This window comes from Somniosus microcephalus, chromosome 25, assembly GCF_052327205.1.
Source record: "Somniosus microcephalus isolate GS21.2 chromosome 25, FLI_Smic_1.0, whole genome shotgun sequence".
NCBI lineage: Eukaryota > Metazoa > Chordata > Chondrichthyes > Squaliformes > Somniosidae > Somniosus > Somniosus microcephalus.
The window spans coordinates 33,550,856-33,563,843 of NC_141011.1; the positions used below are offsets into that span (position 1 = coordinate 33,550,856).

Sequence of the window (12,988 nt, forward strand, 5' to 3'; positions counted from 1 at the left end):
GGGAGGGGGTGTTGCAATATTAATTAAGGAATCAATCACTGCTGTAAGGAGGGATGATATATTAGCGGGTTCCTCTAATGAGGCCATATGGGTAGAACTTAAAAATAAAAAGGGGGCAAGCACTTTGCTGGGAGTGTACTATAGGCCCCCAAACAGTCAGGGGGAGATAGAGGAACAGATATGTAGGCAAATCTCAGAAAAGTGCGAAAATAATAGGGTAATAATAGTGGGGGATTTCAACTTCCCCAATATTAATTGGGATAGTCAGAGTGTGAAAGGTTTAGAGGGTGCAGAATTCTTAAAGTGCATCCAGGAGAGCTTTTTGAGCCAACATGTAGAAAGTCCTACAAGAGAGGGGGCGATACTGGACCTAATTCTGGGGAATGTAGCCGGGCAAGTGGTGGAAGTGTCAGTAGGAGAGCATTTTGGCGACAGTGACCATAATTCGGTGAGATTTAAGGTGGTCGTGGAAAAAGACAAAGACGGCCCGGAAATAAGGGTTCTAAATTGGGGGAAGGCCGATTTTAATATGATAAGGCAGGATCTGGCCAAAGTGGACTGGGAGCAGCTACTTATAGGAAAATCCACATCAAAACAGTGGGAGACTTTCAGAAGGGAAATAGAGAGAGTACAACGCCAACATGTTCCTGTAAAGGTCAAGGGGGGGACCAACAAGCAAAGGGAACCTTGGATGACAAGGGATATACAAAAATGCATTAGAAATAAAAGGGGGGCTTTTGGCAGTTACAAAAGACTAAAGACGGAAGAAGCCCTAGAGGAGTATAAAAAGTGCAGGGGCATACTTAAAAAAGAAATTAGGAGGGAGAGGAGGGGCCATGAAATAACACTGGCGAGCAAAATAAAGGAAAATCCTAAGATGTTTTATAAGTATATTAAGGGCAAGAGGATAACCAGGGAAAGGGTAGGGCCCATTAGGGACCAAAGTGGCAATCTGTGTGTAGAGCCAGATGATGTAGGCGGGGTTTTAAATGAATTTTTTGCATCTGTGTTCACTATGGAGAGAGACGATGCAGACATAGAAATCGGGCAAGGGGACTGTGACATACTTGAACATATTAGCATCGAGAGGGAGGAGGTGCTAGCGGTTTTAGCAGGCCAAAAAGTGGATAAATCCCCAGGCCCGGACGAGATGTATCCCAGGCTGCTGTGGGAGGCAAAGGAGGAGATTGCAGGGGCTCTGACACAAATTTTCAGAACCTCTCTGGCCACAGGGGATGTACCAGAGGACTGGAGAACAGCTAACGTAGTACCATTATTCAAGAAGGGTAGCAGGGATAAACCAGGGAATTACAGGCCAGTGAGCCTAACATCTGTGGTAGGGAAATTATTGGAAAAAATTCTGAGGGACAAAATTAGTCTCCACTTGGAGAGGCAAGGATTAATCGGGGATAGTCAGCATGGCTTTGTCAAGGGTAAATCATGTCTGACAAATCTGATTGAATTTTTCGAGGGGGTGACTAGGGGGGTGGATGAGGGAAATGCTGTGGATGTGGTTTACATGGACTTCAGTAAAGCTTTTGACAAAGTCCCGCATAGGAGACTGGTCAAGAAGGTAAGAGCCCATGGGATCCAGGGTGCCTTGGCGCGTTGGATCCTAAACTGGCTGAGTGGCAGGAGGCAGAGGGTGATGGTCGAAGGTTGCTTTTGTGACTGGAAGCCTGTGTCCAGTGGGGTACCTCAGGGATCGGTGCTGGGTCCCTTGTTGTTTGTGATCTACATAAATGATTTGGATGAGAATGTAAAAGGTATGATCAGTAAGTTCGCAGATGACACGAAAATTGGTGGGGTGGTAAATTGCGAGGCGGAAAGCCTCAGGCTACAGGACGATATAAACGGGTTGGTCAGATGGGCGGAAAAGTGGCAAATGGAATTTAACCCTGAAAAGTGCGAGGTGATGCATTTTGGACGGACAAATAAGGCAAGGGAATACACAATGAGTGGTAGGACCCTAGGAAGTACAGAGGGTCAGAGGGACCTTGGTGTACATGTACATAGATCCCTGAAGGCAGCGGAACAGGTAGATAAGGTGGTTAAAAAGGCATATGGGATACTTGCCTTCATTAGCCGAGGCATAGAATATAAGAGCAGGGAGGTTATGATGGAGCTGTACAAAATGCTGGTGAGGCCACAGCTGGAGTACTGTGTGCAGTTCTGGTCGCCTCACTATAGGAAGGATGTGATTGCCTTGGAGAGGGTGCAGAGAAGACTCACCAGGATGTTACCTGGGATGGAGCGCCTCAGCTATGAAGAAAGACTAAACAGGCTGGGGTTGTTTTCCTTGGAGCAAAGAAGGCTGAGGGGGGACCTGATTGAGGTGTACAAAATAATGAGGGGCATAGATAGGGTAAAGAGGAACTTTTCCCCTTAGTAGGGGGGGTCAATAACAAGGGGGCATAGATTCAGGGTAAGGGGCAGGAGATTTAGAGGGGATTTGAGGAGGAACTTTTTCACCCAGAGGGTGGTTGGAATCTGGAACTCACTCCCTGAAAGGGTGGTAGAGGCAGGAACCCTCACAACATTCAAGAAGCATTTGGATGAGCACTTGAAATGCCATTGCATACAAGGCTATGGACCAAATGCTGGAAAATGGGATTAGACTGGACAGGGATGGATGGGCGGCGCAGACACGATGGGCCGAAGGGCCTCTTTCTGTGCTGTAAAACTCTATGACTCTATGATGTGGACCCCACCTCACAATAAGTCACACACCCCTCACTGACCCCCCTCACTGACCCTCCCCTCACTGACCCCCCTCACTGACCCACCCCCTCATTGACCCCCCTCACTGACCCACCCCCTCACTGACCCCCCCTCACTGACCCTCCCCTCACTGACCCACCCCCTCACTGACCCACCCCCTCACTGACCCCCCTCACTGACCTCCCCTCACTGACCCCCCTCACTGATCCCCCCTCACTGACCCTCCCCTCACTGACCTCCCCCTCACTGACCCATCCCCTCACTGACCCCCCTCACTGACCCACCCCCCTCACTGACCCCCCTCACTGACCCCCCCTCACTGACCCCACCCTCTCACTGACCCCCCCTCACTGACCCCCCTCACTGACCCCCGCACTGACCCCCCTCACTGACCCCCCTCACTGACCCCCCTCACTGACCCCCCCTTTCTGACCCACCCCCTCACTGACCCCCCTCACTGACCCACCCCCTCACTGACCCCCCCTCACTGACCCACCCCCTCACTGACCCCCCTCACTGACCCACCCCCTCACTGACCCCCCCTCACTGACCCCCCCTCACTGACCCCCCCTCACTGACCCCCCTCACTGACCCACCCCCTCACTGACCCCCTCACTGACCACCCCTCTCTGACCCACCCCCTCACTGACCCCCCTTTCTGACCCACCCCCTCACTGACCCCCCCTCTCTGACCCTCCCCCTCACTGACCCACCCCCTCACCGACCCCTCCTCACTGACGCCCCTCACTGACCCACCCCCTCACTGACCCACCCCCTCACTGACCCACACCCTCACTGACCCCCCCTCACCGACCGCCCTCACTGACCCCCCCTTTCTGACCCACCCCCTCACTGACCCCCCTCTCTGACCCACCCCCTCACTGACCCCCCTCACTGACCCACACCCTCACTGACCCCCCTCTCTGACCCACCCCCTCACTGACCCCCCTCACTGACCCCCCTCACTGACCCCCCTCACTGACCCACCCCCCTCACTGACCCACCCCCTCACTCACCCCCCTCACTGACCCACACCCCTCACTGACCCACCCCCCTCACTCACCCCCCCTCACTGACCCACCCCCCTCACTGACCCACCCCCCCCCACTCACCCCCCTCACTGACCCACCCCCCTCACTGCGACGATCGGTACTCACAGTGTTCGATGATCTCCCTGTTGCTGCAGTTGGAGCAGTTCTGACAGTGGAAGCTCCGACAGTTGATGTGGTGACAATTCTTGTACTGGTGAGCGTGACAGCCACACTCAGTGTTACTGGACGCAGTGCAGTTACCAAGAACTGTCTGGAACTCTAGAACAAAGCAGACACATCTGTAACCACTGGATCCAACTGTACATCTGTAACAGTGCGAGAAGGAGATTGATAGAGGAGGTACACAGAGCAACAGAGAAGGAGAAATTGAGAGAGACCGAGTGAGAGAGAGACCGAGTGAGAGAGAGACCGAGTGAGAGAGAGACCGAGTGAGGGAGAGACCGAGTGAGGGAGAGACCGAGTGAGAGAGAGAGACCGAGTGAGGGAGAGACCGAGTGAGAGAGAGACCGAGTGAGAGAGACCGAGTGAGAGAGAGAGACCGAGTGAGGGAGAGACCGAGTGAGGGAGAGACCGAGTGAGGGAGACCGAGTGAGGGAGAGACCGAGTGAGGGAGAGACCGAGTGAGAGAGAGACCGAGTGAGAGAGAGACCGAGTGAGAGAGAGACCGAGTGAGGGAGAGACCGAGTGAGGGAGAGACCGAGTGAGGGAGAGACCGAGTGAGAGAGAGACCGAGTGAGAGAGAGGCTGAGTGAGGGAGAGACCGAGTGAGAGAGAGACCGAGTGAGAGAGAGACCGAGTGAGGGAGAGACCGAGTGAGAGAGAGACCGAGTGAGAGAGAGACCGAGTGAGGGAGAGACCGAGTGAGAGAGAGACCGAGTGAGAGAGAGACCGAGTGAGAGAGAGACCGAGTGAGGGAGAGACCGAGTGAGGGAGAGACCGAGTGAGAGAGAGACCGAGTGAGAGAGAGAGACCGAGTGAGAGAGACCGAGTGAGAAAGAGACCGAGTGAGAGACAGACCGAGTGAGAGAGAGACCGAGTGAGAGAGAGACCGAGTGAGAGAGAGACCGAGTGAGGGAGAGACCGAGTGAGGGAGAGACCGAGTGAGAGAGAGACCGAGTGAGAGAGAGACCGAGTAAGGGAGAGACCGAGTGAGAGAGAGACCGAGTGAGAGAGAGACCGAGTGAGGGAGAGACCGAGTGAGAGAGAGACCGAGTGAGGGAGAGACCGAGTGAGAGAGAGACCGAGTGAGAGAGAGACCGAGTGAGGGAGAGACCGAGTGGAGAGAGACTGAGTGAGGGAGACCGAGTGAGAGAGAGACCGAGTGAGGGAGAGACCGAGTGAGAGAGAGACCGAGTGAGGGAGAGACCGAGTGAGGGAGAGACCGAGTGAGGGAGAGACCGAGTGAGGGAGAGACCGAGTGAGAGAGAGACCGAGTGAGAGAGAGACCGAGTGAGGGAGAGACCGAGTGAGGGAGAGACCGAGTGAGGGAGAGACCGAGTGAGAGAGAGACCGAGTGAGGGAGAGACCGAGTGAGGGAGAGACCGAGTGAGAGAGAGACCGAGTGAGAGAGAGACCGAGTGAGAGAGAGACCGAGTGAGGGAGAGACCGAGTGAGGGAGAGACCGAGAGCGAGAGAGACCGAGTGAGAGAGAGACCGAGAGCGAGAGAGACCGAGTGAGGGAGAGACCGAGTGAGGGAGAGACCGAGTGAGAGAGACCGAGAGCGAGAGAGACCGAGTGAGAGAGAGACCGAGTGAGAGAGAGACCGAGTGAGAGAGAGACCGAGTGAGGGAGAGACCGAGTAAGGGAGAGACCGAGTGAGGGAGAGACCGAGTGAGAGAGAGATCGAGTGAGGGAGAGATCGAGTGAGAGAGACCGAGTGAGAGAGAGACCGAGTGAGAGAGAGACCGAGTGAGAGAGAGACCGAGTGAGAGAGAGAGACCGAGTGAGAGAGACCGAGTGAGAGAGAGACCGAGTGAGAGAGAGACCGAGTGAGAGAGAGACCGAGTGAGAGAGAGACCGAGTGAGGGAGAGACCGAGTGAGGCAGAGACCGAGTGAGAGAGAGACCGAGTGAGGGAGAGACCGAGTGAGAGAGAGACCGAGTGAGAGAGAGACCGAGTGAGAGAGAGACCGAGTGAGGGAGAGACCGAATGAGAGAGGGACCGAGTGAGGGAGAGACCGAGTGAGAGAGAGACCGAGTGAGAGAGACCGAGTGAGGGAGAGACCGAGAGCGAGAGAGACCGAGTGAGAGAGAGACCGAGTGAGAGAGAGACCGAGTGAGGGAGACCGAGTGAGGGAGAGACCGAGTGAGGGAGAGACCGAGTGAGAGAGAGACCGAGTGAGGGAGAGACCGAGTGAGGGAGAGACCGAGTGAGGGAGAGACCGAGTGAGGGAGAGACCGAGTGAGGGAGAGACCAAGTGAGGGAGAGACCGAAGCGAGAGAGACCGAGTGAGAGAGAGACCGAGTGAGGGAGAGACCGAGTGAGGGAGAGACCGAGTGAGGGAGAGACCGAGTGAGAGAGAGACCGAGTGAGAGAGAGACCGAGTGAGAGAGAGACCGAGAGAGGGAGAGACCGAGTGAGGGAGAGACCGAGTGAGAGAGAGACCGAGTGAGGGAGAGACCGAGTGAGGGAGAGACCGAGTGAGAGAGAGACCGAGTGAGAGAGAGACCGAGTGAGGGAGAGACCGAGTGAGGGAGAGACCGAGTGAGAGAGAGAGACCGAGTGAGGGAGAGACCGAGTGAGAGAGAGACCGAGTGAGAGAGACCGAGTGAGAGAGAGAGACCGAGTGAGGGAGAGACCGAGTGAGGGAGAGACCGAGTGAGGGAGAGACCGAGTGAGGGAGAGACCGAGTGAGAGAGAGACCGAGTGAGAGAGAGACCGAGTGAGAGAGAGACCGAGTGAGGGAGAGACCGAGTGAGGGAGAGACCGAGTGAGAGAGAGACCGAGTGAGGGAGAGACCGAGTGAGAGAGAGACCGAGTGAGGGAGAGACCGAGTGAGGGAGAGACCGAGTGAGAGAGAGACCGAGTGAGAGAGAGACCGAGTGAGAGAGACCGAGTGAGAGAGACCGAGTGAGGGAGAGACCGAGTGAGAGAGAGACCGAGTGAGAGACCGAGTGAGGGAGAGACCGAGTGAGGGAGAGACCGAGTGAGGAGAGACCGAGTGAGAGAGAGACCGAGTGAGGGAGAGACCGAGTGAGAGAGAGACCGAGTGAGAGAGAGACCGAGTGAGAGAGAGACCGAGTGAGGGAGAGACCGAGTGAGGGAGAGACCGAGTGAGGGAGAGACCGAGTGAGAGAGAGACCGAGTGAGAGAGAGAGACCGAGTGAGGAGAGACCGAGTGAGAGAGAGACCGAGTGAGGAGAGACCGAGTGAGAGAGAGACCGAGTGAGAGAGAGACCGAGTGAGAGAGAGACCGAGTGAGGGAGAGACCGAGTGAGAGAGAGACCGAGTGAGAGAGAGACCGAGTGAGAGAGAGACCGAGTGAGGGAGAGACCGAGTGAGGGAGAGACCGAGTGAGAGAGAGACCGAGTGAGAGAGAGACCGAGTGAGAGAGACCGAGTGAGAGAGAGACCGAGTGAGAGAGAGACCGAGTGAGAGAGAGACCGAGTGAGAGAGAGACCGAGTGAGAGAGAGACCGAGTGAGGGAGAGACCGAGTGAGGGAGAGACCGAGTGAGACGAGAGACCGAGTGAGGAGAGACCGAGTGAGAGAGAGACCGAGTGAGAGAGAGACCGAGTGAGAGAGAGACCGAGTGAGGGAGAGACCGAGTGAGAGAGAGACCGAGTGAGAGAGAGACCGAGTGAGGGAGAGACCGAGTGAGAGAGAGACCGAGTGAGAGAGAGACCGAGTGAGGGAGAGACGAGTGAGAGAGAGACCTGAGTGAGGGAGACCGAGTGAGAGAGAGACCGAGTGAGGGAGAGACCGAGTGAGAGAGAGACCGAGTGAGGAGAGACCGAGTGAGGGAGAGACCGAGTGAGGGAGAGACCGAGTGAGGGAGAGACCGAGTGAGGGAGAGACCGAGTGAGAGAGAGACCGAGTGAGAGAGAGACCGAGTGAGAGAGAGACCGAGTGAGGGAGAGACCGAGTGAGGGAGAGACCGCGTGAGAGAGAGACCGAGTGAGGGAGAGACCGAGTGAGGGAGAGACCGAGTGAGAGAGAGACCGAGTGAGGAGAGAGACCGAGTGAGAGAGAGACCGAGTGAGAGAGAGACACCGAGTGAGGGAGAGACCGAGTGAGGGAGAGACCGAGTGAGGGAGAGACCGAGAGAGAGAGAGACCGAGTGAGAGAGAGACCGAGAGCGAGAGAGACCGAGTGAGGAGAGACCGAGTGAGGGAGAGACCGAGTGAGGGAGAGACCGAGTGAGAGAGACCGAGAGAGAGAGACCGAGTGAGAGAGAGACCGAGTGAGAGAGAGACCGAGTGAGAGAGAGACCGAGTGAGGGAGAGACCGAGTAGGAGAGACCGAGTGAGGAGAGACCGAGTGAGAGAGAGACCGAGTGAGGAGAGACCGAGTGAGAGAGACCGAGTGAGAGAGAGACCGAGTGAGAGAGAGACCGAGTGAGAGAGAGACCGAGTGAGAGAGAGAGACCGAGTGAGAGAGACCGAGTGAGAGAGAGACCGAGTGAGAGAGAGACCGAGTGAGAGAGAGACCGAGTGAGAGAGAGACCGAGTGAGGGAGAGACCGAGTGAGGGAGAGACCGAGTGAGGGAGAGACCGAGTGAGAGAGAGACCGAGTGAGAGAGAGACCGAGTGAGGGAGAGACCGAATGAGAGAGGGACCGAGTGAGGGAGAGACCGAGTGAGAGAGAGACCGAGTGAGAGAGAGACCGAGTGAGGGAGAGACCGAGTGAGGAGAGACCGAGTGAGGGAGAGACCGAGTGAGAGAGACCGAGTGAGAGAGAGACCGAGTGAGAGAGACCGAGTGAGGGAGAGACCGAGAGCGAGAGAGACCTGAGTGAGAGAGAGACCGAGTGAGAGAGAGACCGAGTGAGAGAGAGACCGAGTGAGAGAGAGACCGAGTGAGGAGAGACCGAGTGAGGGAGAGACCGAGTGAGGGAGAGACCGAGTGAGAGAGAGACCGAGTGAGGGAGAGAGACCGAGTGAGGAGAGACCGAGTGAGGAGAGACGAGAGACCGAGTGACGAGAGAGAGACCGAGTGAGGGAGAGACCGAGTGAGGAGAGAGACCGAGTGAGGGAGAGACCGAGAGCGAGAGAGACCGAGTGAGAGAGAGACCGAGTGAGGGAGAGACCGAGTGAGGGAGAGACCGAGTGAGGGAGAGACCGAGTGAGGGAGAGACCGAGTGAGAGAGAGACCGAGTGAGGAGAGAGACCGAGTGAGAGAGAGACCGAGTGAGAGAGAGACCGAGTGAGGAGAGAGACCGAGTGAGGGAGAGACCGAGTGAGAGAGAGACCGAGTGAGAGAGAGACCGAGTGAGGGAGAGACCGAGTGAGGAGACGAGACGAAGACGTGAGGGAGAGACCGAGTGAGAGAGAGACCGAGTGAGAGAGAGACCGAGTGAGAGAGAGACCGAGTGAGAGAGAGACCGAGTGAGGGAGAGACCGAGTGAGAGAGACCGAGTGAGAGAGAGACCGAGTGAGGGAGAGACCGAGAGCGAGAGAGACCGAGTGAGAGAGAGACCGAGTGAGAGAGAGACCGAGTGAGAGAGAGACCGAGTGAGAGAGAGACCGAGTGAGAGGAGACCGAGTGAGGGAGAGACCGAGTGAGGGAGAGACCGAGTGAGAGAGAGACCGAGTGAGGGAGAGAGACCGAGTGAGGGAGAGACCGAGTGAGGAGAGACCGAGTGAGGGAGAGACCGAGTGAGAGAGAGAGACCGAGTGAGAGAGACCGAGTGAGAGAGAGACCGAGTGAGGAGAGACCGAGTGAGGAGAGACCGAGTGAGGGAGAGACCGAGTGAGAGAGAGACCGAGTGAGAGAGAGACCGAGTGAGGAGAGACCGAGTGAGAGGAGAGACCGAGTGAGAGAGAGACCGAGTGAGGAGAGACCGAGTGAGAGAGAGACCGAGTGACGAGAGAGACCGAGTGAGAGAGAGACCGAGTGAGAGAGAGACCGAGTGAGGGAGAGACCGAGTGAGGAGAGACCGAGTGAGAGAGAGACCGAGTGAGGAGAGACCGAGTGAGGAGAGAGACCGAGTGAGGAGAGACCGAGTGAGAGAGAGACCGAGTGAGGGAGAGACCGAGTGAGAGAGACCGAGTGAGAGAGAGACCGAGTGAGGAGAGACCGAGTGAGAGAGAGACCGAGTGAGAGAGAGACCGAGTGAGAGAGAGACCGAGTGAGAGAGAGACCGAGTGAGGGAGGACCGAGTGAGAGAGACCGAGTGAGAGAGAGACCGAGTGAGAGAGAGACCGAGTGAGGAGAGAGACCGAGTGAGGGAGAGACCGAGTGAGGGAGAGACCGAGTGAGGGAGAGACCGAGTGAGAGAGAGACCGAGTGAGAGAGAGACCGAGTGAGAGAGAGACCGAGTGAGGAGAGACCGAGTGAGGGAGAGACCGAGTGAGAGAGAGACCGAGTGAGGGAGAGACCGAGTGAGAGAGAGACCGAGTGAGAGAGAGACCGAGTGAGAGAGAGACCGAGTGAGAGAGAGACCGAGTGAGGAGAGAGACCGAGTGAGGAGAGAGACCGAGAGAGAGAGAGACCGAGTGAGAGAGAGACCGAGAGCGAGAGAGACCGAGTGAGGGAGAGACCGAGTGAGGAGAGACCGAGTGAGGAGAGAGACCGAGTGAGGAGAGACCGAGAGCGAGAGAGACCGAGTGAGAGAGAGACCGAGTGAGGAGAGAGACCGAGTGAGAGAGAGACCGAGTGAGGGAGAGACCGAGTGAGGGAGAGACCGAGTGAGGGAGAGACCGAGTGAGAGAGAGACCGAGTGAGGGAGAGACCGAGTGAGGAGAGACCGAGTGAGAGACGAGAGACCGAGTGAGAGAGAGACCGAGTGAGAGAGAGACCGAGTGAGAGAGAGACCGAGTGAGGAGAGACCGAGTGAGAGAGAGACCGAGTGAGAGAGAGACCGAGTGAGAGAGAGACCGAGTGAGAGAGAGACCGAGTGAGAGAGAGACCGAGTGAGGAGAGACCGAGTGAGGAGAGACCGAGTGAGAGAGAGACCGAGTGAGGGAGAGACCGAGTGAGAGAGAGACCGAGTGAGAGAGAGACCGAGTGAGGGAGAGACCGAGTGAGAGAGGGACCGAGTGAGGAGAGACCGAGTGAGAGAGAGACCGAGTGAGGAGAGAGACCGAGTGAGGAGAGACCGAGTGAGGGAGAGACCGAGTGAGGAGAGAGACCGAGTGAGAGAGACCGAGTGAGAGAGAGACCGAGTGAGAGAGACCGAGTGAGGAGAGACCGAGTGAGAGAGAGACCGAGTGAGAGAGAGACCGAGTGAGAGAGACCGAGTGAGAGAGAGACCGAGTGAGGAGAGAGACCGAGTGAGGAGAGACCGAGTGAGAGAGACGAGAGAGAGACCGAGTGAGGGAGAGACCGAGTGAGAGAGAGACCGAGTGAGGGAGAGACCGAGTGAGGAGAGACCGAGTGAGGGAGAGACCGAGTGAGGAGAGAGACCGAGTGAGGAGAGACCGAGTGAGAGAGAGACCGAGTGAGGGAGAGACCGAGTGAGGGAGAGACCGAGAGAGAGAGACCGAGTGAGAGAGAGACCGAGTGAGGAGAGAGACCGAGTGTGAGAGAGAGACCGAGTGAGGGAGAGAGACCGAGTGAGAGAGAGACCGAGTGAGGGAGAGACCGAGTGAGAGAGAGACCGAGTGAGAGAGAGACCGAGTGAGAGAGAGACCGAGTTACGAGTGAGGAGAGACCGAGTGAGGAGAGAGACCGAGTGAGGAGAGACGAGTGAGAGAGAGACCGAGTGAGGGAGAGACGAGTGAGAGAGAGACCGAGTGAGGGAGAGACCGAGTGAGGAGAGAGACCGAGTGAGAGAGAGACCGAGTGAGAGAGAGACGAGTGAGGAGAGAGACCGAGTGAGGGAGAGACCGAGTGAGAGAGACCGAGTGAGAGAGAGACCGAGTGAGAGAGAGACCGAGTGAGGGAGAGACCGAGAGCGAGGAGAGACGAGTGAGAGAGAGACCGAGTGAGAGAGAGACCGAGTGAGAGAGAGACCGAGTGAGGGAGAGACCGAGTGAGGGAGAGACCGAGTGAGGAGAGACCGAGTGAGGGAGAGACCGAGTGAGAGAGAGACCGAGTGAGAGAGAGACCGAGTGAGGGAGAGACCGAGTGAGGGAGAGACCGAGTGAGGAGAGAGACCGAGTGAGAGAGAGACCGAGTGAGAGAGAGACCGAGTGAGAGAGAGACCGAGTGAGGAGAGAGACCGAGTGAGGAGAGAGACCGAGTGAGAGAGAGACCGAGTGAGAGACGAGAGAGAGACCGAGTGAGGGAGAGACCGAGTGAGAGAGAGACCGAGTGAGGAGAGAGACCGAGTGAGAGAGAGACCGAGTGAGAGAGACCGAGTGAGAGAGAGAGAGGACCGAGTGAGGGAGAGACCGAGTGAGGAGAGACCGAGTGAGAGGAGAGACCGAGTGAGAGAGAGACCGAGTGAGAGAGAGACCGAGTGAGAGAGACCGAGTGAGGGAGAGACCGAGTGAGAGAGACCGAGTGAGAGAGAGACCGAGTGAGGGAGAGAGACGAGTGAGGAGAGACCGAGTGAGAGGAGAGACCGAGTGAGGACGAGAGACCGAGTGAGGGAGAGACCGAGTGAGAGAGAGACCGAGTGAGAGAGAGACCGAGTGAGGGAGAGACCGAGTGAGGGAGAGACCGAGTGAGGAGAGACCGAGTGAGGAGAGACCGAGTGAGGAGAGACCGAGTGAGGGAGAGACCGAGTGAGAGAGAGACCGAGCGAGAGAGACCGAGTGAGGGAGAGACCGAGTGGAGAGAGACCGAGTGAGAGAGAGACCGAGTGAGAGGAGAGACCGAGTGAGAGAGAGACCGAGTGAGAGAGAGACCGAGTGAGAGAGAGACCGAGTGAGGGAGAGACCGAGTGAGGGAGAGACCGAGTGAGAGAGACCGAGTGAGGGAGAGACCGAGTGAGAGAGAGAGACCGAGTGAGAGAGAGACCGAGTGAGAGAGAGACCGAGTGAGAGAGAGACCGAGTGAGGGAGAGACCGAGTGAGGGAGAGACCGAGTGAGAGAGAGACGAGAGTGAGGAGAGACCGAGTGAGAGAGAGAGACCGAGTGAGAGAGAGACCGAGTGAGGAGAGACCGAGT

The 12,988-nt window shown here is 57.0% G+C and overlaps 1 protein-coding gene across 3 annotated transcripts in view; it reads right to left on the minus strand.

The window, feature by feature from the left end:
* Positions 1 to 12,988, minus strand: part of LOC147100667 (tumor necrosis factor receptor superfamily member 25-like) — a 71,599-nt gene that overhangs the window by 17,516 nt on the left and 41,095 nt on the right. For all 3 annotated transcript variants that reach the window (XM_085967159.1, XM_085967160.1, XM_085967161.1), the window contains exon 4: positions 3,879 to 4,031. In XM_085967159.1, coding sequence (XP_085823285.1) covers positions 3,879 to 4,031 — 153 coding nt within the window. The remainder of the gene's footprint in view (positions 1 to 3,878; positions 4,032 to 12,988) is intronic.